Below are 26,380 nucleotides of genomic sequence, written 5' to 3' on the forward strand. Positions count from 1 at the left end.
AAGACATACCTGAGACTGGATAATTTATAAAGAAAAAGAGGTTTAATGGACTCACAGTTCCATGTGGCTGGGGAGGCCTCACAATCATGGTGAAGGTGAAAGGCACATCTTACATGGTGGCAGACAAGAGAGAATGAGAGAGAACCAATCGAATGGCGAAACCCCTTATAAAACCATCAGATCTCCTGAGACATATTCACTAGCATCAGAACAGTATGAGGGAATTGCCCCCATGATTCAATTATCTCCACCTGGGCCCTCCCACGACACGTGGGGATTATGGGAACTACAGTTGAAGATGAATTTTGGGTGGCGACCCAGCCAAACCACATCAACACCCAAACAAACAGATAGGTAAAGCACACTGTGATAAATTAAAGAGAGGAGCTCCTTAATAAACGGTGGTGGGGAGGATGATTAAAATTTTATATGCCCAGCACTTTGGGAGGCCGAGACAGGCGGATCACGAGGTCAGGAGATCGAGACCATCCTGGCTAACACGGTGAAACCCCGTCTCTACTAAAAAATACAAAAAACTAGCCGGGAGAGGTGGCGGGCGCCTGTAGTCCCAGCTACTCGGGAGGCTAAGGCAGGAGAATGGCGTAAACCCGGGAGGCGGAGCTTGCAGTGAGCTGAGATCCGGCCACTGCACTTCAGCCTGGGCGACAGAGCCAGATTCCGTCTCAAAAAAAAAAAAAAAAAAAAAAAAAAAAAGATATTTTATATGAAGTAACAGGGGAAAGAGTCACTAAGAAGGTGCATTTTGAGTGAAATCTCAATGGAATGACGGGAAGTGCCATGTAAATTTCTGCAGCAAGAGCAGTGCAGGAGCGGGGAACAGCAAGTGTGAGGGCTCTGAGGTGTGATGATGCCTGGAGGGTTTGAGGAACAGTGAGGAGGTCTTAGGAAGCCCATCTCATATCTTCTGATTTCACAGTCTTATTTGCTCAACCAGGTCTCAGGTATCCAAGGCAAATTATTTGTTACGACCAGTGTATCTTCAACGTCCTCAATCCATAGAAGCCACTCTTCAATCAGTAAATCATTGCTCATAATTATGAATCGGTCAGTCCATGATGTGGAGAACACTGCTAGGGTCAGTGGGGGGTTGGGAAGGAGAGAGGAGATAGTGACCACAGGGAAAATGCCTTTTTTTTTTTTTTTTTTTTTTTTTTGAGATAAGATCTCCCTCTGTCACCTAGGCTGCAGTGCAGTGATGCAATCATGTCTCACTGCAGCCTCAGCTCCCTGAGCTCAAGGATCCTCCCACTTCAGCCTTCAAGAGCTGAGATTACAGACACAGGCTGTCACGCTTAGCTGATTTTTAAATTGTTTTCATGGAGATAGAGTCTTGCCATGTTGACCAGGCTGGTCTCAAATTCCTGGGTTCAAGTGATCCTCCTGTCTCAGCCTCCCAAAATGCCGGGATTACAGGGGTGAGCCATGGCACCTGGTGACAATGCCTTCTTCATAGATACAATGGCCAAAGGGGAGCAGAGAACATAAATACATAGGAGGAAATAGCATCCAGAAGTAGGTTCAGATAAACACTGAACAAGAATACCATTCCAGGGCAATGCAAGGGTCATGGCGTCCATGGTGGGAAGGTGATAGAAAAAAGCAGTGAGAACTAAGTCAGAAGGGAATCAAGTCTCCCTACTACCATCTGCCCACCCCTGCAATCTGCTGCACTCCTAGACATTGCCTCCTGGGACCAGACCAAAATGACAATGTTTTTCTTGTCCCCTACTAAGTTCTGAGGTCCCTGAGTGTAGGATTTCTGTCTCTTCATTTTTTTTTTCTTAACCCCATAGCAGCTAATCCAGTGCTAGGTGTAGAGGAAATGGCTAAGGAAGCTTCAATGAATTAACAAATTAGCGTTGAAGCTCAAGCGTGAATATTTCACAACAAAGAAGCAAATGGCACTCACTGCTCATCCTCAACTATTTCTCTTCTTCTTTTTTTTTTTTTTAATTTGCAAGTCAGGCTTTTACTATGTCATCCAACACCAACTTCATTTATCCTGGTTTCTAATTTCTGTGCCTCTAGTAGTATGGGAAAATCAATGCCATTTCTTAATTAACTGCTCTTTTTGACATTACCATGTCATCCTTATGGCTGCTCCCAAGACTGCAAAAATATATTTATAACCCTTCGCTCTTACACTCAATACTATCTGTTTTCCTTGTCATGGGCCCTTCATGTATTCTTATGCCTGAAGGTGTGAAAAGGCTAAGCATCTTTTCATTTTCCCACTCATTCATAGCCTATATGTTTTCCTCAGAGCTCTTGTATCTTTCTTTTCTTTCTATAGATGACGCTAACCAAATTAACTTTGCCATTTCTTCCCGGATTTTTTTACCATGAGTTAATTTTTTTTAATTGCCAACTTTTCTCAGAGAAAATTATTTCAAATCTTTCTCAAGTGTTGCTTCCCTTTGTGTGTGAAATAAATCTGTGAAATAAATGTTTATTTCAGAAACGCATTAACTAAATTTGAGGATTATCTATCAACTGCAAATTTGGAGTCAGATGCTGTGAGATTTGGCCAAACACTCAAATTCACAGGCTCGGTTAGTTTCTAGAGTAGTTGAGAATTCAATGAAGAAATGTCACTAAACAAAATGTTATATAAATGCGTAGTGTTGATATTTTACTGCTCTGGTTTTGGTAATTTAAAGAGCCTTTTAAGTTAGACTGGTTAAATCTGTTTGGCAAAGACCATTTTCACCTTGAAAACCATTTTTCTTTATTACAATGAATATTTGTAGTTTCTACTTTGGCATGTGCCAAGAGTAATTTGCAAATCCGAGTGGAGATATTTCAATATGCATGATTCCAGAAACTACTGTACATTATTTGCTTTAACTGGATCATTAAGATCCTTGATCTTTTTTTTTTTTTCCTTCCATACTTCTTGTTTTTTTGTAGGAGAAAGAAGAAAGATCAGGGAATGCAACATTAACTGATTTCTTGTCCCTTCCTGGGAATGAAAACAGGTGGATACTGAAAGAATAAGGTTGTCACTGATGATTTTGAGATCATGAATTTATTCTCTACTCAGTGTATTCAGCAACCAGCTTTGAGTAAAGGCTGACATTCCCCTTTCTTCCACTCACCCCGTCTCAGAGCATTGGAAAGAGCAGCATATTCAAATGTCTTAGTAATATTTAATTGGTTGTCATTTGGAAATTTGTGGGTTTTAGCAATTATTGGTGCTGTTTTCCTGATGTTACTGTCCTTTAACATTATTTGAGAATAACAGCACATTTAAAAATATTCAGTGACATACTAAAGGGGACCTGTTTGGTACTCTGAAGTAGAGAAACTAGTACTTGGCTTCCTGATTAGACTTTTGCAATGATTCATTCTATTCAAATAGAGTAATGATAATATAATTCAGAATTCCTAAAAACCACTATAGACTTAAAGTTCTTTCCTCACCTTTAAACTTATTTTAAAGGAGTATAATCCTCCAACTTCGCAGTAGTGGCGAACTATAGTTAGTATTCATTGCAAGTTTATATTGTACATTTTACACACACTACTTCTAGTTCTAACAACTAAGAAAGGCAGTACCTTTTAACTAATAAGGCAAGATTCAGAAATCTTAAGCAACTTGTCCAAGGACATGTGGAGCAGGTTTATTTAAATGTAACCTCATTGAAAACTGAACTTAAATGACATATAGACACACACACAGGAAAACAACATAAATAAAAGAGAAATGCAGAAAAGTAGAAAATGAGATGACTCCGGGAATAAGGTATAACAATAAGAATTTCATGTTATAAGAAATAAAGGTGAGCCACTCTGACAGTCATATTGGTCAATGAGGGGAAAATGACTGTTTATGAAAATTACATTTTCCATTAAATTTAGTCAAACTAGTTGCTTGGGAACTAGATTTTCCTGGCTCTGTTCTGAGCCCTTCAAAGGGAATCCTGGGTGGTACAGTGAAGTTCTTTCTCCTCTCCAGGGCATGTCCACACAATAAGTTCAATAGTGAGCTCAAGTTCAGTAGTGAGGTCTTCTTGTAAGACTCCATAGTGTTGACTGCTGGTGACACTTCAGAGTATATTCGGCAAAAGCAATTCTACAAACGTTCAAAGCAATGTGGCCCAGGCTTTAGCACTATCATTCAGGGAAACATTTTAGAACCAAGTTGAAAGAATGAGTGCCCTATGTACAACATTTTATAAATGTAATTCTAAAAAAATCAAGAACCAACAAAAAGCAAGTTCATGGTTATTGCTGTGGGTGGGACATGGAGATCAGTTACTCCAGTCTCTGTTTCACAGTAAATCTATTTTTTCTTGGCAGTCTGCTGAGTGGAAGATAGAGCTGGTGGGGAGTGTAGTCTCTGAGTTAAAGCATGGACTTTGTATGAGCCAAATCTAGCATTGTTTCTTGGCTCTGCCACTTACTAGTGGCATGATCTCAGACTCTCTGAGACTCAGTTTCCTCTTCTGTGAAATGGGGACAATAATCACACCTTTCTGTTAGGACTGTTTTGGTGGTTCAATAGAATAATGCATGAGAATAATTTATTGTTATTAATATTATTAACTATTATGGACATTCTCTTCTGAAACTTACAGGGCCAACAGAAGGTTTTGCTTGAGCAGATGTGGGTATGGCAATGGTAGAGAGTGTGTGTCATGGTAGGCCTTTTTTTTTTTTCTTTTTAAATCCATGAATGCCGGAAGCCTCTGGTTTCTATATTGCTAACAAGTGGCTGAGTTACGGCCACACCTTATTTTTGCCTAGAACCAAAGTCTGTGTCCTTTCTTTATATCCAGCTCCTTACCTGTTTTAAATATTTTCAACAAGGTTCATTCCCTAATGGATTCTACCTTTTTCTCGATGTAGAAATAATTCTGCAAGTCACTTTGTCTTGCTGTATTTTAATTCACTGATCACAAAACAAAAGTTTTTCTATGTCAGTGTTTCATACTGCCAGGTGGACAAGAGGAAGATCATCTTAGCATCTATTTGAATTTTTTTAAATTAAAAAAAAAGTACGGTTTTAGGTACTAAGAAACTAAATTATACAAATGTTAGCAAAATATTGACATTTTGTCTGTGAATTTAACAAGCAATTTCCTGGCTCCCAAAATATTTATTTTCAATATCCTACTTGCTTTTCATGGTCTATCTACTCGATTTGAAATCTGTTCAATTTATACAATCAGTAAATTACTTTTCCATAATTGCTGTAATTACAGACCTCTTCATATGCTCCTACTTATTTCTCAGAATTCTGTAACAGGAAGACAATTGTGATGGAGTCCAGATACATCATGGAAGTTTAGGAAACAAGGAAAATGTTTCCCTAACATTAAAAAATATTATTTAAAAATAAACGTACCTATACTTATCTGCTGTAGTAACAGAGGCTATTCATAAATATACACCTCACTCTTATAGTTAGCCCATTATGAAGTTTTCTTAGTTATATTAGCAAGAATATTCCAGTTTTTAAAAATCCTTTATATGATACTCATGGCATGTTAAAAAAAAAAAAGGGTGTTAATTTGTTCAGTTAAATAATATCAAAATGAATAGGTGGAAAAATTAAACTAAAAAGATCTTGATACCATTTCTTATCTGAAAAACTCTAAAAATCTCACATCACCTTGTCTTATGAGATTCTGGGGAAATATGGACTCTTATAAGTAGCTGGTAGGAATGCAAATTGATACAAGTCTTCCAGAGGAAAATTTGATAACACTTAACAAAACCACCTATGTACTTATCTTTTGACTCAAAAATCCCAATTCTAGGAATCTATTCTGAAGATACATCCTTAACAATACAAAAATACACATTCACTAAGTCAATCATTGTAGCGTATTTCTTATAGCAAAATATTGGAAACAATACTGATTAACCAAGGTGCATTCAACAATGAAGTACTACACAGCTATTAGTAATATGGAGATCTCTATGAACTGATCTGGAATAATTTCTACAATTAACCCATTTATGCCCGATGGTGCAATTTTTTTGAATTTTTGCAAGCAGACCTTGGCGATGACCTTGAGCGGTAGGATAGAAATAACTCCTACATGATTAGCATTCCAACAGTGGAACAGTAGGCATAAATTTAAGTGAAAACAAAAAAGTATAAAATAATATCAATAGTATGCTACCCTTCTTGTAAGATAAAAGAAGATAGAATTAAATACACACATATCCACTTATACGTGCAAAAGAGGTACAGGAAAGATAAACCACAAACTAAAGAGATTGATCAACCTACAGGGAGTGGGTGGGAAAAGGAGAGAAAGAAGAGTATTATGGTCCTAAGTTAGTATGGATAAAGGTGGGGGGACATAGCTAAATACATAACTTTTGTATAGTTTTGACACTTAGAACTACAGTAATCCTTCATATCCTACTCCAAAATAAAGAAATGATGAAAATAAACCAAGATGTAGGAGAACTTAACATAAAATCCTAACAGTAACAAGGAAACTTAATTCTATTACCAATGAATGTAACAACATTCAAGAAGATTACTAACCTAAGTAACTAAGAAAATAATTAACCTAAGTAACTTTGAAAGACTATTTTGACTGGATACCACAAACCTAAAGGCAAAACAAACTGTACAGAAATACTGCGCTCTAGCTGGTCAATATATTTCTTAAAGGGGTTTGGGTTAGCAACTTCAACTTATGTCTTTAACAAATATGTTAATATATTGGAGATAATGAAAACCAGATTTCTCATTGTTGGAGAAAGATGTTGCACAAATAAGGAAAGAGAAGGCTAGAATGAACTTTGTGGTGTTTAGCTGGCATCAGTATGAACTCACAGACAGACATATACATATACATATACACACAAAATATACCTATAAAATGAGGTATATAGTTTAGTTAATAGTATTATAGCAATGTTAATTTCCTGATTTTATTATTGTAGTATGGTTATGTATGCATGTTGTTAACATTAGGATCAGGTGAGTAACAGGTATGTGCAAATTTGGTACTATTTTTGAAACATTTTTGTAAGTGAAATTCTTCAAAATCAATGTTAGTCATATATTTGATAAATAAGTAAATAAAAATTGTCAGTTTATATGGAATAGCACACATACATATATTTCCTGGCATATTTTGGAGACAGGACTGCATAGCAATGACACTCCAGTAGCACTGAGCACATCTAGTGCCCAGACCTTGGTGTCTAACACCATTCTCCAACAAAAGGAACTGGTGCTCCCTGGAGAACAGGTCGATTTTAGGACTGATGCAGGAAAAATACAAAATGATCCTGGTATATCTTGTAATGGTAAAAATGAGTAATTGCTTCAAAGATGATGGGGACCATATTAGAAGGATATAGGACCCCAAAGTAAGGAGCTCCCAATGTACAAATCTGGAACAATTTGAGCAACAAAATAAATAATGACATTATTGGATTATACCCACAGAATATAATGAATGACCATGAGCTCATACTGATATAAATACATAACTAAACAAATAAGTAGTTGGGAGAGAAAAAAGATCCACTTTTTTGGAGGAAGAATTCCAATTAATATATAAAGAGGGAAAAAAGGAAATATAAAATCACCAGTATGCAAATACTACAGTAATAGCTGCTACAGGCAAAATCCTTTGATGGATGCTAATATCATAGGTGAAAGGTTGAGGAGAAACAGGATATTAGCATAGACTTCAAACACTTTCTTTAAAAAATGTATCACCAATAATGGGATAAAATATAGTAATTCTACAGTGAAAAATACCAGCAGACACTAGAAAATATCAGACAAACCCAAATCAAGAAATATTTTACAAAAGTAACTGATTAGTGTTCATCAATAGTGTCAAGGTCCTAAGAGATAAGGAAAGTTGAGAAAGTTTCACAGATCAGAGAAGACTAAGGAAACATAACATCTACAGGCACATGGAATCCTGGATTGGATCCTGACACATGAAAAAGATAGGGGATTAACTAGTGATATTAAAATGAGGTATGCAATTTAGTTAATAGTATTATACCAATTTATTGGTCTTATTGTTGTAGTATGGTGTATTAGTAAGTTCTTACATTGCTATAAAGAAATGCCATAATTTATAAAGAAATGAGGTTTAATTGGCTCACAGTTCTGCAGGGTGTACAGGAAGCACGGCAGCTTCTGCTTCTGGGGAGGCCTCAGGAAACTTACAATCATGGTGGAAGGCAAAGGGAAAGCAGGCATATTTTACATGGCTAGAGTAGGAGGAAGAGAGGGAAGGGGGAGGTGCCACATACTTTTAAACAATCAGATATCAGAATAACTCACTCACTCACTCACTCATTAACTCACTATCATGATGACAACAGCAAGGGTGATGATGTTAAACATTCACGGGAAACTGTCAACATGATCAAATCACCTCCAACCAGGTCCCACCTCCAACACTGGGGATTATAATTGAGCATGAGATTTGGGTGGGGACACAAATCCGAACCATATCATACAGTTACGTATGTATGTTGTTAACATTAGAATAAAGTGAGTGATAGGTATATGTAAATTTTGTACTACTTTTGCAACTTTTTTGTAAGTTGAAAATCATTTCAAAATAAACGCTAAAAAATAATTTGACTTTAGGAAGATAGAGACTAAAGAATAACATTTGGTAAAGCTACTTCTTTACCAAAGTCCCTGGGATATAAAGCTTATATGTCAAGTTTAATGCATATATATTAAACCCCTGGTAAGTAAGAATTTTCTAATTTTAAATTTTCTTCATTCAGATAAAGTCTCATTTTAAGTGATCTTCAGAAAAGATTCTGTATGTTCAGGAGAATGTTAAGATTTCTAAATTAAATAGAGAAACACTTTAAGCAAAAATGATATACTAATTAAAGCTCATTCTTATTTCTGGAAGCATAAAAAGATCACATGTGGTATTACCTGACAGACAATAGGTAGCCAATAAAAAGTCAAACTTAAATTTAAAAATAAGTCCCCTAGACTGTAAACTAGTTCAACGATTGTGGAAAACAGCCTTAAGGCAATTCCTTAAGGATCTAGAACTAGAAATACCATTTGACCCAGCCATCCCATTACTGGGGATATACCCAAAGGATTATAAGTCATGCTGCTATAAAGACACATGCACACGCATGTTTATTGCAGCACTATTTGCAATAGCAAAGACTTGGAATCAACTCAAATGTCCATCAGTGACAGACTGGATTAAGAAAATGTGGCGCATATACACCATGGAATACTATGCAGCCATAAAAAAGGATGAGTTCATGTCCTTTGTAGGGACATGGATGCAGCTGGAAACCATCATTCTCAGCAAACTATCTCAAGAACAGAAAATCAAATACCACATGTTCTCACTCATAGGTGGGAAATGAACAATGAGATCACCTGGACACAGGAAGGGGAACATCACACACTGCATCCTATCGTGGGGAGGGGGAAGGGATAGCATTAGGAGATATACCTAATGTAAATGATGAGTCAATGGGTACAGCACACCAACATGGCACATGTATACATATGTAACAAACCTGCATGTTGTGCACATGTACCCTAGAACTTAAAGTATAATAATAAAAAAAAATAGTAAGTCCCCTAATGCCTTCTAGAAGGCAATAATTTGGTGTTTGCATCCTTGCTCTCTCAATTAGTACAGATTACTATGACTTCTCTGTGTAAATGGATACAGATTTATCAAGAAGGATCACAGACACTTTTATAAACTGCCATCATAGCTCCCAAGTGGCTGTTCCTCTGCTGAATTAAGAAGTTTCAGATTAAATAATTTGACTTTCATCCTGTAATTGATTTGCTGAATGAGGCATATACTTTATCATGTTGCTTTCAAGCTATCAATGTCTGCATCTTATAAATGTCCAGATGTAACTCTAAGTTAAACTTTTCTTACATTTTACAGGTTGATGTAGCAAGTTTGTGATGTTCATACCTTCAATGGTAATTCACAAGCAAACTGATGTCCAGTGATCACAGATCAAAATGCATAGGAATCAATGCATGGCACAACAGAATTAAAATAATGTTTTTCAATCGTGAGACACTTAGAAGAAATGGATTTTAATATCTATCAATTCCACATGTAAATTAAATGAATCCTGAAATAACTTCTCCAAATCGAATTCAAAGGAAATGTAGTAAGGACACGTAGTAACCATTCAACACAATTCATTGTCAATTTTTTTTAATGTTGCATGGCCACTATTAAACTGTTTGAAATTTTGATCTCAAAACCCAAGACTCCCATATGGGTCATAAAAAATAAATGTAAATCCTCTATGAAGAAACTGGAAGACTGAATGCAGCCTATAGGCTCAGCTTTTGATATGGCCACATGCTGCAACCTGAAATCATTGTTCTCAGGCTTGACCTTTCCTCTCACTTTGTTCTGGCAGCTTTCCAAAGAGGGACAGGTGGTTTTAGGGCATTTTCTTGTGTTACAAATCAAATAATATTTCATGGCTTTCACCTTTAATGGGCTAAGCAGAAGGCATTCAACAAAAGTCACTATGGAGGCTTGGGGAAATAATTTATACTCTAGGGCATTTTTAAATCAGTTACTTGGCAATATGGGATTCAAAAAAAGTCACTGCTCTCTCAAATGTTTCATTGCAAAAGCTGCATCATGTATATTTGTGTTGTTCCTTGGGGACTCAATGTCCAGAAACCAATGAATAATTACCTTGGTCCTTACATAGTATGTTTTCGTTGGTGATAATCATGCCAGAGGACATGCAATGAAGCAAGGGGCTGCTTTGTGATCATGATATTCTTGCCAGTGAAGGAAATGAATGCCTTTTGGGGAAGGTTTTTGTAAAATTAACAACTTTCATTCTTCAGCTTATAATCTAGAACTTGCTAATGGTCAGAAGAACCTAATTCTAGATTTCGTGCATTGAGGATTGCAAAAAGTCAAAACCAATAGAAAATCAATTTCCTCTTGAACCGACTGCAATTATGAAATGTCAAAGTGCATGATAAATGTAATTATTAAAGGGTTTCTGAGTCTAAAAACATATTTTGGGGAGCAATTGAGGCATGACTCTCTTAAATCATTATGTTAAGCATTCTCATATTGGCACCGTTAACATTCTAGCTGCATTTAATTAAAGAGGTTGGAGCATATAGACAAAGGCTCATTCTTAGAGTACACAGTGATTAGCAGGCTGTCGAATGTTTAACATTTAGGGGTAAAGGCAATATGATTTCACAGGGAAGAAAAATGCAGGCACCTGTGTGGAGCCCAAGATGGGGAATTCTGGCTACAAACTGTCAGAGTTGATTAAGTTGGCCACACCTGGGCTGTGAAAACCCTCCAATGGTTCGTGACATCCCAGCTCTTGTTCCAGGAATATAGAACACCACTATTTTCAGTATTCAATTGGGTGTTTCCACTTTTGGTCCCACTGTTTCTCAAATCCAACAAGACCTAAACAGATAGAATAAATCCATGTTTGCCATTCCCCGCACTAGCTTCCTGTTTGCTAACAGCACTGTCTTTCTCTCAGGCACTTATCTCAGTCATATCTGATGTATTTCTTTCTTTCCCCTCTTCTTTTAGTCATCTCTATTTCGACCCGGAGTCCTATAAATTTTTATGTCCAACTCTACCATTATTGGTGTCTCCCTTTCTTCTTTTGTGCCACACTTAGATGACCTATCTAGTCTTACTATCACAAGCCTTATCCATCTGAATCCATATTTTACTTAGCTGCCAGATTACTACTTAGATCCTGACACTCCCTGCATAAAAAAGCCCTGTGCCTTGTCATTGCCTACAAGACAAAAGAAGGTCAAGCATTTGGCTTGACTTCTAAAACCTCCACAGTTCAATTCCACCTAACCTTACCTCCCCGTACACAACAGCAAGTAAGTCTATTCCAGCTGAGCTGGTTTCCTCAAAAGCTCCAAAGCACATCATACGTATTCCTACCTTCCTACCATTGTTTTCCCTCCTGGTGTCACCAAGCACTTATTCATTTGAGCAGGGGCAAGGCCATCTCTGCTGGGATGGGTCCTGTATCTCAGGAACTAAGGCAAATCCAGAAACAGGGATAAGAAGCAGCTTGCTTGATGAAGTGCATTTCTACTCTTGTCACTTCAGTTCTGACTGATTAACAACTAACTGATAATTCTCCATTGGTTTCCAGCTTGCCTTTGTTATGTGTTTGGCTTACATGTTTCTTAACATGTAACATGTAACATGTTACAAGTGTCTTGATGTTTTCCTACTTGCTTGCTTACTCTCTTGCTTCCTCCTTTCTACTTTCTGTTCATACCTTCACAGGTTATTCACCTGCACAGGAGCCCACATTGCTTCTGCCCTCAGTGCTCTGTGAATGCGCCTTATCCCTTGGTGATTTACATGAATTATCTAGTTTAATCCTCACAATGCTAAGAGGTAGGTACTATTATCTCCAGTTGCTGGATGAGAAAACTGAGATTTATGCAGGCAAAATTATGGTCCCCAAGTCACACTGATTATAAATGGTGGAGTCAGGATTCAAACTCATGCAGTGACTCAAGGACTGGTGCTCTTACTTATGTCTTCTTCATTTAACCAGCGTTCACTTTGAAAGCACACATCTAATCTCTTTGGAAAATGATAATTTCTCAGATCTCAGGTCCAGGTTATGTGGTTTTTATTTTTGGTGTGTTTACCATGTATGTGCCTAGTCTAGATCTAAGCAAAAAGAAACCATCCAATAAAGTTTTTGTCAGGAAAATGAAATATATTCAGAGGTTGAGCCATGTCAAGCAAATCATAGATGTTTTAATTGTCTAAGCCTACCTGTCCAATAGAGTAGCCAGTAGCTACATATAGTGATTGAAATTTAATTAAAATAGCTTGATTGTGGTAATTACTTCACAATGTATATGTATATCAACTCATCACATTGTATACCTTAAATATATACAAATTTTATTTGTCATTTATTTCTACCTCAATAAAACTGGAAAAAAATAAGTCAACAAAATAAAAAAATTTAGTTATTAAAGCACACTAGCCACATTGTCAACAGCCACATGCAACTACATTTACATTAATTAAAATTAAATAAAATGAAAAATTGAGTTGATCAGTCTTACTAGACATATGTCAAGCGTTCAACCACCACATGTGACTAGTGGCGACTATGTTGGTATCACAGACATAGAACATTTCCATCATCACAGAAAATTCTATTAGACAGTGCTGGCAATATCAGATTCTCAATTTCTCCCAATATAGCTTATCAATCCTTATAGCCATAGACTAACAGTTACATCCTAAATGCTCGGTAGGAGTTCATTGGTAAAGTGATTAATAACCCAGATACTGAAGCAAAAACCTTGAATTGCAACTTACAAGTTGTATGACCTTGAACAGGTCACTGAAATTCTCTGGTTTCAGTTTTCCCATCTGTGAAATGGAGATCATAATATTAACTAATTAATAAAGTTGTTTTAGGATTAAAAGTTTAAAGTAATCACAATATTGTCTGGTATAAAGTAAGTGCTCAATAAATACTATTAGGTATTATTTCTATTTACATAATGTTCTCCTAATGAGATCCAGAACCATAGAAATAGAAGAATAAAATTTCTTATAACTCTCGCTTAATTTTATAATTTAGATATTATGGTTGCAAGTGAGTAGCAAGATACATTTAAACATTCTCTCCGGGACAAACTCGGGAAGTGCATATCTGGATGTTTAATTAATAAAGTGTGGTATTAGGCACATGTTAAACTGAGTCACCAAGAACTTGCTGAACATTTTAAATTCAGCCACAGGGATTTACTTGAAAAATACTGCAAGGCTGGCTAATGAATGGACCTATGTGTTTCATTTAGTGCAGACTCCTTTTTATAAGTAAGCTCCTATGCCTGATCCTCATCCTCCAAGTGCTGTGTAATAATTGCAAAATTATTCCTGAAGTCCTCTTAGGACTATTGATGATTTTAGTTTTCTCATCTGGTTGAGTCATAGCCATAGGCTTTGGACTACAGAATACATTTCTATGTACGTTCAACTCAGAAGACTGGAACACTCAACTATTTTAAAGACAGGAAACTGATCTAACAATAACTAAAGGCACTAAATTTAAAGAACCAGGAGACACATATACCAGGGATAATACCAAGGGCTACAAAGAGCTGTTTAGCTGAACGATTGTGGTGGATTTTGAGAATACCCTTCTCCCGAAGAACTCACGTAGAAAAGACAGATTTTGCTTCCTGTGAGATAACTAATCTCTCCAAGCTGGTGTGAAACAATCAGAAAGATAAATGTAGCGCTGAGGTAGGAGAGGGTCACTGCTGGGATTCATTCAGTCTGAAAAGTGTACCAGCTCTGGCGACCAAACGGGTAGCCATTGTTACTTCCAAAACTTTCTCACATGTGCAGACTTATTCATTTTACCCAGGGGAATTATTAGGCCCTTTATCAAATCAGCCAATTTCCTGAGCATTGAGATTTTAGTGGTGAATATTGACAGCTTCATTTGACATATAATTATCGGTGTTATCTTTCTAGAAGATTCCTGCCTCTTAAATAATAAAAATGTGATGCATCCAGACATATCCCTGCTTGGGGTAATGCCATCTATTCAACTACTTACTTTTCATTTCTCTCTAATTTTCATGTCTTCAGAGGTTACAATAAAGGAAATTCTTAGCGTAGCAAATTATTTAAATCTATGCAAAGAAAAAAATTGAGGACATATCTTTTTTCATGTGGGATTTATATATAAGCTGTTATTTGAAGGACAAGGCATATTTCATGCTCTATTTTAATTTAAATTCTCTTCTTGCTATCTGACCAAGTATCTATGGACACAATATTTTTAAATGAGTTACAAGCACAAGTTTTCATATACCACGAAGGTTCCCAAAAGCTTAAATTACTTCCATTAATACTTCTCTACCCATTCCCTCTTTAGAGGAACAAAAGGAAAAGATCTATTTAACCACCAAAATAAGTCACTGAGGCCATCTCTTCTAACCTGGTTTCCACCCCTGGTTCCTTCGAGAGTTGTTCACAATAAACAAGTCACAAAGACAGTCAGATGAAGAGATTACAGAAGTCTCTTTATAACTGTTAAAGAAACAACCCTGAGGAAAAAGAAAACTCATTTCAAAAGTGACTCAAATGTAAAGACATGATTAGCAGTTCTGCTTTTGAGATAATTATGAATTAAAGGAGGTTTTAGAGCAACCGAAATATATATATCCACACACACATATTCAAAGTAAATATTATATTTGTGGGAAAAGAAGTCTAAGTGCCATCATTGAACACTTCTATAATTAAAATATTTTAATAAAATGCTGCCATATTGCACAAAGATGTGTTCATTTATTATTTGGGTTAAAATAAGAATTTTCACTTTTCGCTGCTAATCTTGAGACTTCTAAAGTGATCTAAATGTCTCAGGAGGTAAACTGCCTTCCTTCATTCTATTAAATTGGTCACCACATGAAGGGCTCTGGTTATGGTGGCCGTGGGACTTGTTACAACTTTGCTATTTGTGAATAGCTATGTGGTTTGATGTTTTCTTTAACGATCCAGTTACTTAGCTCTGTGTTCCTTATTTTCTAGTTCTATATCACAATAATTACTTCTATCACATGTTCCTTTTATCTCCTAAAATTGGAACAGCTAAGAATGTCATTGGGCTAATGTGCAGAGTGTTAAGATTTTTGCCTGGGTTTCTGGGCCTTTTGGAATAGATTTAATTCCACTGTAAAGAATCATCAAATATTTTCTTTTGGCATGACAAAAGTCAGGTACCTGTGTCATAGCTTGAAGTTGAAAACATGACACTGAAAACTGTAACATGTTATTAAAGTCAAATGTCAATTACTAAAAACAAGTACGTTTTATATATAAGTAAATTAAACTCTCTCTATAAAATATATTGAAGAGTAAACTAAAATCAAAATGCAAAATTCCAAATTCAAAGGCACATTCTCTAGCCACCTTGAATAGTTTTAATGTGCTCTGCTTTCCCTTTGTCAACTAAATTCTTCTGTTGTTGGTTCTCGTAGAAATTAGAAAGCTTGATAAGGCATAAGAGGTACTTTAGTAAACTTCCTATTATATTATATATATTTTAATCTATACTAAATATATATATATATATTTAGTAAACTTCCTATTATACATGAAACATTTTGCTTCCTAATGAATTTTAGTTGCCCAATAGGTATGCCTCATTTCAGACCACTGGTTTGTGCCGTATTATTTTGTACCATAAATCTCATCTTGAAAATCTCGATTAGACAATATCATTTACAGTAATCAGTAAATAAGAAATGGAACAATTACAATTATTAATTGCATAGAAGTTGGGTGTACAGGAACTAGAAATAAATGGATGAACAAAAGTTGGAATTGGGCATAAAGGAAATACACACACCCACACACACATCCCCTAGAATGACGACTTGACTATTATATCCAGCAATTTTAGGTCTGATGTATGTTACCTCCTTTGATCCATGGGAAAATTGCTTGAGTCAAAATAGAAATTGTGGTTCTGTGAATCCTTTGAGTTGTTGCCTCAAGATCAACATTAGTAAGTGTTCAGAGGTTAAGAAATGCCTGTCTCGATAACTGCTGAACCTTAAGGCATTAACCCTATTGTATAACATAAAAACACTTTCACATATACAGAGTTCAGAGTAAACCGTTTTCTAAACTTAGGTAATTGATAGCAAATGTAGCCAGTAACAGGCTGTTGGGTGCCAGCCAACTGTTTTCTTTCTTTTTCTTTCTTTCCCTTCCTTCCTTCCTTCCTTCCTTCCTTCCTTCCTTCCTTCCTTCCTTCCTTCCTTCCTTCCTTCCTTCCTTCCTTCCTTCCTTCCTTCCTTCCTTTTTCTCTCTCTTTCTTTCTTTCTTTCCTTTCTTTCTCTCTCTTTCTTTTCTTTCTTTCCTTTCCTTTCCTTTCCTTTCCTTTCCTTTCCTTCCTTCCTTCCTTCCTTCCTTCCTTCCTTCCTTTCTTTCTTTCTCTTTTCTTTCCTTCCCTCCCTCCCTCCCTCCCTCCCTCCCTCCTTCCTTCCTTCCTTCCTTTCTTTCTCTTTCTTTTCTCTCTCTCTCTCTTTCTTTCTCTTTCTTTTCTTTTTTTCAGCAAGTATTTAGTACTGTTTATGCATTCTGCCAGCATTACATGAGAACACAACATATGATAAATGTCCACAAGAAATGAGAAATACTGAGTCATTGACTATAAAAGAAAGACAGAGGGTTGGATGGTGTTAGATTTCACCTGACAGAAAACAGTGTTCTTTGTTTTTTTACAAAAGTCTTTCCTGGTGCTTTCAGGAATGCACAGGGCAAATGCGAGTCCTCTAGCTAACAGAACAGATTTTAAAATAATTGCTTTGGCTTTGTTCCTCAATTTCAGGGTTGCATTTCTGGACTGTATTATTAAATAGGCTCTTGTATTACATAAAGTAGAGATGAAGAAGCCTTGAAAGTTTGCTGCTATATACAGCTCTTGGGTTTTTCTTTTTCTTTGGTTTAAAGGAAATCATTTTCTACGTTTAGAGTCTAGAGGTTTTTGTAACATGGTATTTCAGGAATATCAGCCGGTGTCATATAATATTTATTATAGAATTATTTGTAACTAAAAGAGTTTCTTGTCAGATTTATATTATGGACTTTTATGCTTGAGAAGGTCTTTGAAAGAACAGTATCTTACACAAATGCTTGAAATTGTTCATTCTGCCTATTTTATCTCGTGAAATGCAACATAACACAGTCTTGTACATTTTATAAAAGAAAATCTGAGTTTCCTCAGTAGAAACAATAAATGTTTATTATCTAATATCCAATAAGACTTACCTAGCAACATTTTCCCAAACACAAAGTTACGAATGCACAAATTACCATGAGAATTGACAACTCTTGTAGTTTCCAAGAAAGTCATTTGTGCACCACCAAGTAGCCATTTATTACATGACACTAGTCATTGGACTGACCTAACACAGCTTCCTTGCAGCTGGCTCTTATTTACAACTTGATAGCAGCTGTCACAATGAAAGAATCAGGTACAGTATCTGATTTGTTTCTGCCATCCCTGCACTCATGAGTCCATTAACAACAGGGATATGTGATTTTTAAATTACTCAATTAGTCATACTTCCATTAAAAGAATAGAATTACAAAGTAAAATAGCATGGCCTCTTAGAATATTCCCTTCCATTTCTCTGTACAGTTGGGTCCATTTATTCCATTCAAAGAACATATACTGAGTACTGTTCTCAGTAAACAGGGGTCTTTTCTGTTCTCAATTCCATCCCCATGCCTAAACCAAAGCAAAGTCTACAGTAGGCACTTAGTAAACACGTGTTGGACTAATGTATACATGAGAGAATCAGTGAATAGTGCCTACTGCAGGGTCTCTTGGTCTGCCACAGATGTCGTGCCCACCTTGGGCACGACATGTTCGACACTCGTATGCCAGTTTTCAGTCTTTGGGCTGCCTGACAACTGAATAATTGGCAAGTTTGAAACGAAGAAGTCCAGAAAGTTTTATATCACTGGTGTATCTGGTCTATAAGTGCCCAAGGCTTAAATTTAAAAATACTAGCTGCTTTGCTGGCTTCCCGCATAACGCCCTTTGGAGGGCATCTAAGTCAAGATAACTCAACTTTTGTCTAATGAAAAATAACACAAATCTCATCAGTTCAAGTCATGGTAGTGGGGAGGTGAGACCTGATAATAGAAAGTGTCAAAAGTAAAACAAACGAGCATTTAAGAACCACTGACAAATCATGCTAAACCTATTGAGAGTGACACGGGAAACGGAAACTGTCTGAGGGCTATGGTGTAACAATTATACATGCTGTGGCTATGTAACATCAATTATGTTTGACAATGCCAATACAATACGATCTTATTTGCTTTTTATTCTATAATTGACAAAGCAGGGCTTCTCTAACCCCCTGCCCCAGACTAAGTTAAGTCCCCCAGCCAAGTAAAGGCTTAGCATCCCATGCTTCCATTAACCTAACACTTTGTCATAGTCTACTATAATTATTTTAACTATGTTAAATTTCCTAAGGGCAAAAAATGTATATGCCTAGCTCACCCAATATAGTGAGTTGGATTATTAGGGTCTTTGCTAACTGGGGTAGCCTAAAAAATTAGGTTACATAATTGGGACAAAAACACTCAGGTCTCACTTTTATACTTGCTGTTAGAAGCATTCTATAACATTTAGGGATAAAAAGTAGTATGTGATAATACAGAATCCCTGCCTTCGTCTCATCAAACTTTGCCTCTCCTCACTGGTAACATCTTTTAGAAATCTCTCTCTGGTTCTCATAGTCTATAAAATCTTAGAAGGTACCAGATGTTTGCAGGAGGCTGTCCCACACATCCTCAATTCTAAAGTAGATGTAAGATTTATTATAGCTATATAAATGTACTTCAGCCTTGACTTTTGTGTTCATGAGCCAGTTGTAATCTGCAACATGGCCTCTTGTGAAATAGAACAATTCTTATCTATGGAGTGTTGATAACAATGCCAAACACTCAAAATAACCACAGGAAATTACTGAAGCAAGTTCTGCCCACAAACAGTTTCTGGATAAGTGCCTGAGCAGAGACTGTTAATGCCTTAAATCAGGGTTTTCTCCTACCGTGTTGCATAGTTTCTAATAGTGAGAATAGGCTAAAAGCCACTCTCCTGTTTCTTCTGGTCCTGCCTAGCTCAGGGGTGCTATGTAATACACCATTCATCTGGACGCAGCAAGTGGAATCTGGGTTGTGCTTTATCCTGGGGAACCCCATACACTACTTATCACAAAGTAAGTGAAGGAGGGGGGCCTGAGGCTGATGAGGATTTTTAAGTACTCTAAAATAGGTCTAGGTGCATTTTTTCAATGCTGTAAGGAAGTTTTCAAAGAAAAGTTCTTCATGTAAAAATGGAGTTTCTTTTTCTTATAACAGTTACTTGGTAAGAATCTTTTGAGCATTTCCTCTGTGCAGGGAACTGAGTTAAAATTCCTGGAGGAGGACTATGAAAATGCATCCTAAATAGACTCCTGATGTTTTCAAAGAACACACACACACATCCCAATTACAGAACTTCAGTAGTGGTTGGAATACTACAGAGGTTTTCACTGGAATGTTTAAAACACTTCACTTTCTTTTGACATGATCCAGACACCGACTGAATTCTAAACAGTCACTAATCACTTTCAATTAATTTGTGACATTGTAAAGACTGGGAGGATGTGCCCCCAATTTGACTCTTGTTTTTATTGACGGTCGATTGCATACCACTGTTAACATTTTAGATAGGCACTTCATAATTAAAGAAAAACATCTATAAAATATATAAACTGGGTCATTTGTGTGGCTGGCAGGGAAGGCACATGCAATTGACAGCAACAGGAGTGAAGGTTTTGATGAAGAGATGCCAGAAGCCCGAGGTGATGGGCTGCAGGTGCTATCCAGAGAGAGGGCTATTATATATAATTTTTGTTGGATTACCGATTTGCTCACTGATCTTTGCTGCTGCATTTATGAACATTGTAACACTGTCATCTGAGATGTATCTGTGTGGAAAATGGAGTTGGCACATTTGACTAATTCATGCCATAAATTTGTGAACTAACACTTCACACCCAGACAAGTATTAGCAAGAACACATTTTTCTCCATAAGTCTATGTTGGTGGTCAATTCTCAATGCCATAGCACAAACCAAAGAAGGAAAACTGGAAGAATTTTCTCAGAGACATCTAGGACTAATAGAAAAAGAGATGGGGGGTGCCAGGCACGGTGGCTCATGCCTGTAATCCCAGCACTTTGGGAGGCCGAGGCGGGCAGATCACGAGGTCAGGAAATCAAGACCATCCTGGCCAACACGGTGAAACCCCGTCTCTACTAACAATACAAAAAATTAGCTGGACGTGGTGGCAGGCACCTGTAGTCCCAGCTACTCAGTAGGCTGAGGCAGGAGAATGGCTGAACCCGGGAGGCGGAGCTTGCAGTGAGCCAAGATCGCACCACTGCACTGCAGCCTGGGCGACAGAGTGAGACTCCGTCTCAAAAAGAAAAAAAAAAAAAAAAAAAAAAAAAAGAGAGAGAGAGACAGGAAGAAAGGGTATGAAATACATTCACATAGGACGAACCATCACGCTTGCTTTTCATTAAAGTACATCCAGCAACACATAGTGGGTTCAAACTTTCATTTTTGAATCCAATGATTTTCCAGACATTCAATTTCATATCAAATCGGTATCTAGGAAACCCAATTGATCGAAAGTATAAGGATTTGTTTTCGGTTAAAACAGCCAGTAAGCACTGAGGACAAAAAGCAAATTAAGAAGTCACTGTTGCTCTTACAAGTTGAAAAGCCTATATTCTGATTCTTAATCATGTCCTGCTCTAAGCAACAAAATCCACATGCCCATCTTCTTCAATAACTTGCAGGTTGACTGAAGTCAACTGAACTGTGCTAGGTATTAGCGTAGTTGCAACCCAAAATATGGATGACTATATGACTCCAAGTGATGCTATGAGGTTTAACCTGACTTTAAAATAAGCAAATCTTTTTAGATTTTCTGACGAGTGTACCTTTTTATCAGCATTATTTGGGTATTCTGTCTTTGCTAAAAAAATCTAGATCTTCTAAGATCAAGTTTATTTTTAAAAATTCATACCCCTTCCACAATTTCAGCAAAGAACAAAAATCTTAGTAAAGAATCATGTCATTTTGTGTCAGAAGGATCCCTTAATGATCAACTTTTAAAAATTCCTTCATTTTTCAGATAAAGTAACTCATGATCATACAAACAGATTTTATCCTCCCACTGTTGGGAGAGGTAACAGCACTTCAATTTATTCTTTCTGAAATAATTCTAAGGTTTTGTTAGATGATTTCCATTTGAATCTATTCACTGTAAAATCTTTTTCTTTTTCTTTTCTTTTCTTTCTTTTTTTTTTTTTTTTTTTTTTGCTCAAAACAATTTCCTCTGGCCTTCCTAAGCAAAATGGTGAATTAGCTTATGGGTTTCATTGTCAGAGCTGAGGCCTGTAACCTAAGCACATCTTTGTACAGTGAGCTTCAGTTTCTCTGAATTCTAACATCTTTTTTTCTATCCTACGCAAATCTTAGTTGTCAGAACACTTTACTCGTGCATGCTCCTTTAGAGGTTTGCATAAATGACGAAGGCCCTCAGAGGCTGACAAATGCCACTGCTATTTTCACCACTCTGCTTGTCACCGTGTAATTGCAGTAAATGCAACTGAAAGTACTTTTATTTGAAGGCTATCTGACAGAGGGGAAGAAAACACATTTACTCTTTCAAGGCCTGTGTATTTTCCTGGGAGAAGTCTGCCTATAAAATTTGTCCTTTTATCCTTGGATGGCAATTTGGGAACTATCTTTGGGCCATGCAACCCTTTGAATAATTTCTGCAACCCAAGAACAGAGCCTTGATTCACAAACCTTCCCCTTCATTCTCCCCACCTCCCGGCCTCCTGCCTTCTAGGGACTGGAAGGCTGTTTCATGCCTGTGTGCTTAAAGCCTTCTTTTCCACAGAATGAGATAGAAAATTTGCATATTTTAGCCATAATATTGATCTATTTTCATTCTAGGAGTTCAAGGAAAAAGTTGTTTACTAATACGTGTGGCTATGTTGAAGTAATACAAATGACAAAGAAATAATACAGTGGACTGTTTTTTACAAGATTCTTTTCTAAAGCGTCCTTTCTCACGGGAGTGTATGTAACTTCAACAAGCTTACTTTTGTTTTCTTCAGAGAGAACAGTTAGCTCAATATAGCTGGGTAGCACAATCTTTAACAGGACTGTCCCATATAATATAAGGAAAAACATAAGGAAAATGTAAAATAATGTTTATAATTTGCTAAACATGGTTTTAAAAATCATCCTAGTCTCTAAAAATCATCATAACATTTTATTTTATTTTTTTGAGACAGGGTCCCACTCTGTCACCCAGGCTGGAGTGCAGTGGCGCAATTACAGCTCACTATAGCCTCGACCTCCGAAGCTCAAGCAATCCTCTCACCTCTGTCTCCTAGACAGCTGGGACCATAGGTGTGTGCTACCATGCCCAGCTTATTTTTTTGTTTTGTGTAAAGATGGGAGTCTCATTATGTTGCCCAGACTGGCCTCAAACTCCTGGGCTCAAGCAATCCATCTGCATTGGCCTCCCAAAGTGTTGGGATTACAGATGTGAACCACCGTGTCTGGTTTCTGACAACTTCTGACCCACCCATCAAGCCCCATAAACACTTGCTGTTGTCCCGTCTCTGTTCTCGGATCCATTTAAACACTTCTTACCTATAAACAGATTCCACTCTGTGTCGAGGTCAGCCTGATTTGCCAAGCAGCCCTTCATGACGTTGAGACAGTAGTTGTTGCAGGGCCTCACAGTGGGAAGCCCCCGACAATATGGGCAGTACAGCATCTTCATAAGGGCACGGATGCACCCTGGGGTTGGGCTGACCTGCAGATTTATTGCAAAGAAAAAGAAAATAGAAAATAAGAAGGATGAAAGGAGGAAAAAAAGAAATAAGGCATTTTCTTCTTTTTTAAAAAAGACAAAATAGCAGTGATAAACCACAGCATTAGAGCAGAAGCTTAACCTTTGTAATTACTGATCTTGCATCCAGTCAATTCCTGTTGAAATCTTCTGCGTGGCATGGTAATAACTTTTTTGCACATCCCTGTCAACATTTTCATATCGATGTCATTGTAATTCAGCCCTAAAGCCTAGACACTGTTTCATTGCCATAGAACAGGGAATGAGATAATGCATGTGAAAGAAATTTGCAAAGTTAAAAGCCCCATAAAAATGTAGGTATTGTTAAAGTTTAATGTGACACCTTTAGAAAATTTTCCAACTGGCTATTTGACCCTGTCTCTAAAGGAGGTATAAATATATCTATATTTCCTTTGTACATAACTTTTCTTCAAAGATCAATATCAACTTGTCTGAGATCTTTGAGATCCAGGCCTGCTTAGAAGCAATGGAACTGCCAAGGTACCATCTTTGGGCATCTGCAGCTTTTGCACTTCTGGAAAATTTCAAGGACCAGTGTTAAATGTGAGAAGCAATCCTTGCAGTAGTTCAGAGGAGCTACGTATCCACTGACAATGAAATGCTATTTGCCCTGGATCAGAAAATCAGTGCTCTTCAATTAATCGATTCTAAACCAATAAGGGCTTTTTGTAGACTCATTAAAAATTCTAATTTGACTTCAAGAGGAAGGAATATTTAAGACATGATATGGTCCCCACCCAAATCTCATCTTGAATTGTAGTTCCCATAATCCCCACATCATGGGAAGTGAATCATGGGGTCAGTTACTCTCATCCTGCTATCCTCGTGATAGTGAGTGAGTTCTCACCAGATCTGATGGTTTCACAGGGGGCGTTTCCCCCTTTTGCTTGGCACTTCTCCTTGCTGCCACCATGTGACAAAGGATGTGTTTGCTTCCCCTTCTGCCATGACTGTAATTTCTTGAGAACTCTACAGCCATGCTGAACTGTGCGTCAATTAAACTTCTTTCCTTTAAAAATTATAGTTCGGGCAGTTCGTTATAGTAGTGTGTGAGAATGAACTAATATAAGATAGTAGTGACCAAAATTAGAAAACAAATACAGAAAACTACTCTTTTTCGTGACTAGAAGTAAAAATTTTTGCCATATTCATTTGGTTGGTTCCGCATCACTTTGATGTTTTAGTCAAGTAACTATACATTGCTGTACTTGCATTCTAGATCTGAGGGAAACAAATCTAATTTGTATCATTTGGCCCTCTTGGAGAGTGGTGGACTTGAGCTCACAGGTAACAAGAACATTCCGATGCTGAAGAAACATAACACCAGTGTATTGATGGAACAACAAGAAATATTTCCACATAAATGGATACTTTAAATTATTATAGCTATTTCTCTATGATTCTATCCCTTACTTAGAATCAATTTTGAGATTTTTAATGCAAGCCTTTGGTTTCTGTAACATTTTCTTAATTTTACCCAGTATGTTGACAAAATCACTAAAAAATTATTTTAGGAAATAAAGCTGTGTATGTATTTAGGCACTAAAATTTCTAGTTGTCGTTTTGAGTTTTTTTGCATTTTCTTTCAAGAATTTTATGAAAGTTTTCAAACATGCAGAATAGGTGAAAGACTTTTATAGTTCACAGCCACATTTCCTAGATTGTACAATTTTTCTACATTTGCTTTTTCACACATCTATCCATCTTTCTACCCATCCATTAACCTACCTCATTTTTCATGCCAAAGTAATATCCTTTAATTTTTTTATCCCAGACTAATATCTTTTTAATTTTTACTTTTCCTGGTAATTTAATACTGGCTTGAATAAAATAGAATCAGCATGATCAACAATAGAAAGTCAGTGAGTAAAATACTCTAAGTCAAATAAGTGAAGTAAAATATAATTGGCCTTTCTTTAAAAAGGTATTCATAGAATGGTGTCTTATCGATTAATTCTAAAGCTCATTTTCCAACAACAAAACAGAAACAATAAATGGGGGAAAAGGTGAGGAGTCTTTTGACTTTTCTTTTAAGGACATATTAGTGCCATTATGTCATCTCCAGACAGGCAATTTTTTGGACAGAGCCAAATTTGTTTAAGGCCATACCATGCTGAATGCACCCAATCTCACCTGATCTTGGAAGCTAAGGAGGGTTGGGCCTGGTTAGTACTTGGATGGGAGATAGTGCCAAGTTTTACCCGTAACTGAGCAGCACTGTTTCGAAATTTTCCTTTATCTACATGTATCCCAAGCCATTCACCAAAAAAATAAAAATAAAAAAAATTAAAAAAAAAACAGGAAAAACAATTTTGCATTCCTCAGACAATATTAATGTGAAACTTAAAATTCGTACACATTTTCCTTATTGGCATGGTTGCTATCTTGCAAACTTACTGGGTGTGGTTACTATCTTGCAAACCTTTACCACAGGATTTTATTTTCTATAGCCTTGCAATCTCTCTCCTGACTGATGCTTTTCTCCAGAGACTACCCAATTTTCACTTGGGCTAACTAAAGTATTTCTACTTTTGATTCTGTTGGGTTTTGTTTTCTCACCATTGGTATTATATGATGCTGTGCTTCTCACTCAGTGTTCTGGTATTAGAACCTGGAGCATTTGCCAATATTGGTGACATAAATTTGAGATCTCTTGGACGGCATGGACTGTGCCATCCATTTTTATAACTTTCACTGCTATGCATTTTATAACTTTGTGCTATGCACAGCATGCACATCATATAAGGTATTACAATGATGACTTGGGTATTTGCTAAGTGCTTATTGAATCAAACACTCCATTGTGCTTCCCCATTTCTTGGCCACATTGATAT

General features: G+C 36.8%; 1 protein-coding gene across 1 annotated transcript in view; it reads right to left on the bottom strand.

Annotated features, from left to right (window-relative positions):
• GPC6 (glypican 6) overlaps positions 1-26,380 on the bottom strand; it is a 590,829-nt gene that overhangs the window by 362,512 nt on the left and 201,937 nt on the right. Inside the window, exon 2 of the mRNA XM_030922398.1 lies at positions 23,324-23,489. Coding sequence (XP_030778258.1) covers positions 23,324-23,489 — 166 coding nt within the window. The remainder of the gene's footprint in view (positions 1-23,323; positions 23,490-26,380) is intronic.

The sequence above is a fragment of the Rhinopithecus roxellana genome, chromosome 18 (assembly GCF_007565055.1).
Source record: "Rhinopithecus roxellana isolate Shanxi Qingling chromosome 18, ASM756505v1, whole genome shotgun sequence".
Classification (NCBI taxonomy): domain Eukaryota; kingdom Metazoa; phylum Chordata; class Mammalia; order Primates; family Cercopithecidae; genus Rhinopithecus; species Rhinopithecus roxellana.